Genomic DNA, 2,495 nt, shown 5'->3' with positions numbered 1-2,495 from the left:
GCCCCGCCCGGCCCCGCCGCCCCCGACCCCGACCCGCCGCTGCCCCGGGGATTTTGGGGCCGGATTAAACTCCCGGGGAGTCACGGATGTGCAGATTTGGGGGTGTCCCTCGGGCACTGCGGTGCCCCCGAGCCCTGCGACAGTGGGGCTCAGTAACACCCAGGGGGTTACAAGGAGGAGGATCCAGCTTGCTGAGGATGAACAGCGCTGACTCAGACTCCCCAAATTTTCGACCGTCCCAAAAATGCTTTGGACACCCCAAAAACGGCTGCTCCCAGCGGCCGCCTGCCCCATTCCCGAGTGCGACCAGGACTGGAGGAGCTGTTGGTTTTGGTGCTCCCGTCCCACTGCACCTGTAGGACACAGAGCATCGTGTGTGTCCCCCTCCTCCTGCCCCTGGCAGATTTGGGGTGCTGGCCCACGGAAAGCAGGAGGCAGGGAGCCGGCAGGTCCTGTGCCCACACTGGGGGTTTCATTGCCATCACCCCCCCACCCTCTACCACTCGCTGAGGCGCAGGATGACACTCGCCCCATCCGGGGGTCTGTACTGGGCGATACCTGTGGGGAGAGGGACGACAGTCTGGGGTGAGACAGCAGCCACGGGCCTGCAGGGGACCCCTGCCACCTCCCCAGGGACCCCCACCCGCCACTCACCCATCTGCAGGGGGGTGTTGGGCGCAGACAGGATCTGCCAGTAGTTCCGCTTCTCCTGCCGGGCCTCCAGCCCCAGCACCTGGGTCAGGAAGGGGCCCTGGGGGGTGTCCTGGGTGTGGAACCTGGAGGTGGGACAGGGCTGAGGCACTGCTGGGGGGGCACAGAGCTGCTCCAAGAGAGCTGTGAGCTGGGAACCGGAGTGAGCCCGGCACAGGGCACAGGTGCAGGACACGTGGCCACCACAGTGCGACCCCCACACACCTGAATTCACGGGGGTCCAGCGCCGCGGCCGCCTGGAGCACGTCCAGGAGGGAGGCGGCAGCGGGCACGGGCACCGGGCGGTCGTAGAGCCAGAGGTCATAGCACCAGGGCAGAGGACACTCCACCACCAGCTGCACCGTCTTGTTCCCCGGCACCTCAGGCAGGGGCTCCATGTCCAGGGGTGTCAGCGTGTCTGCGAGAAGCCACCACGGCACTGGTGACACGCAGCCACCCCTGTGGTGACACCGGCACTGACCCCAGTCCCGTTAGCCCAGCTCCTACCTGGCTCCTCCCCGCAGTGCCTGGAGGCGATGTCCAGGTAGGAGCGGCCGTGCAGCACCGGCAGCACCTGGGCCATGGTGGCAGCGGTGCCGAAGGCGTCCAGGTTCTCCAGCAGTGCAGCCATGGCCTGGCCGAACGCCGGCTCCGTCTGGCACTCGCCTGTGGCCAGGAACACCTGGGACGGGGAGGGATAGAGGCGGTGGGAAGAGGGAGGAGGGTTGGGTACCTGGGCACTGCACTGCTGAGCATCACCTGCCCCACGGCAGCTGCATCTGCCTGGGCACCCACATCTGCACCCACATCTGCACCTGCACCCACACCCAGGTCTGCAGACCCACTTCCCCCCATGCCCATTCCCAGTGCCAGCCCAGATGTCCCCTCAGGTGACACCCACCTGCAGGGCCCACGGGGTGCTGTAAATGTTGCCGATGGCGCCGTCGGGGCCCTGGGCCTTGGCCATGTTCCTGCTGGCCTCGTGTGCAGCCAGCCGGAGCTTGGCCGCCAGCTCGGTCCCCACCAACCTCCTCCGCTCCAGGCAGGTGAAGGCCAGTGCCAGCACGGCCTCGGTGTCTGCAGGGACAGCCCGGTGTCACCTCGGAGTCCCACACCGCCAGGGTGCCACCGCCTGTGCCCACGGGCCCTTACCCACGGTGTTGCCACCGTGCCCAAGCCTTCCATGGTGCTGGGCCGTGAGGAGCCGCTGGATCACCTCCTCGCGCACCCGCTTGCGGTGCACGCACAGCGCCAGCACGCCCAGCCCGTACTGGTAGTAACTGGTGACGGGGTGGCCTCGCTCCTGGGAGCCTGGGGACAACGTGTGGTGTCACCAGGGTGAGCCAGTGCTTCACAGCCGGATTTGTAGGTGCCAGGTGGGCACTCACCCCACGGGGACACCCTCACCTCTCCAGTCCTCCTCCAGGTAGTACTTGAGCCATGTCACCAGCGAGCGATGGGGACTGACTGGGGGACAGGCGGCCTGCAGCCCCAGCAGGTACAGTGCCAGCCGCCCCGTGCGCGGGGGCTCCGCCACGCTCCTGCAAGGCACCGGTCACCTCCCAGGACACCGCCCGAGGTGCCACCTGCCCCGCGGGGACCCCGGGACACCCACACGTACGTGCTGCGCTCAGCGTCCCACCGGGAGCGGCTGTGGCCCTGCAGGCTCCTGCGGGGACAGAGTGTCAGTGCGGGGGACAGGGGCGGCCCCAAAGGCCCGCGGGGACCCCCGGGCACCCACCTGCCGTAGGGGTGCTGGAAGTTGTCCTGCAGCCGCTCCAGGTAGCGGCGCTCCAGCCGCGGGG

General features: G+C 68.4%; 1 protein-coding gene across 1 annotated transcript; it reads right to left on the bottom strand.

The window, feature by feature from the left end:
• Positions 1-450: 450 nt before the first annotated feature.
• TCN2 (transcobalamin 2) lies at positions 451-2,493 on the bottom strand (the record flags this gene model as incomplete). Its single annotated transcript, XM_031062457.1, has 9 exons — positions 451-558; positions 655-776; positions 916-1,108; positions 1,198-1,372; positions 1,592-1,767; positions 1,843-2,001; positions 2,098-2,231; positions 2,312-2,359; positions 2,432-2,493. Coding segments are annotated over 9 exons (1,131 nt in total), but the record flags the coding sequence as incomplete, so codon positions are not given.
• Positions 2,494-2,495: the final 2 nt, after the last annotated feature.

Source organism: Geospiza fortis, unplaced genomic scaffold (genome assembly GCF_000277835.1).
Source record: "Geospiza fortis unplaced genomic scaffold, GeoFor_1.0 scaffold224, whole genome shotgun sequence".
Classification (NCBI taxonomy): Eukaryota; Metazoa; Chordata; class Aves; order Passeriformes; family Thraupidae; genus Geospiza; species Geospiza fortis.
This window is presented reverse-complemented; position numbering and strand designations above follow the sequence as displayed.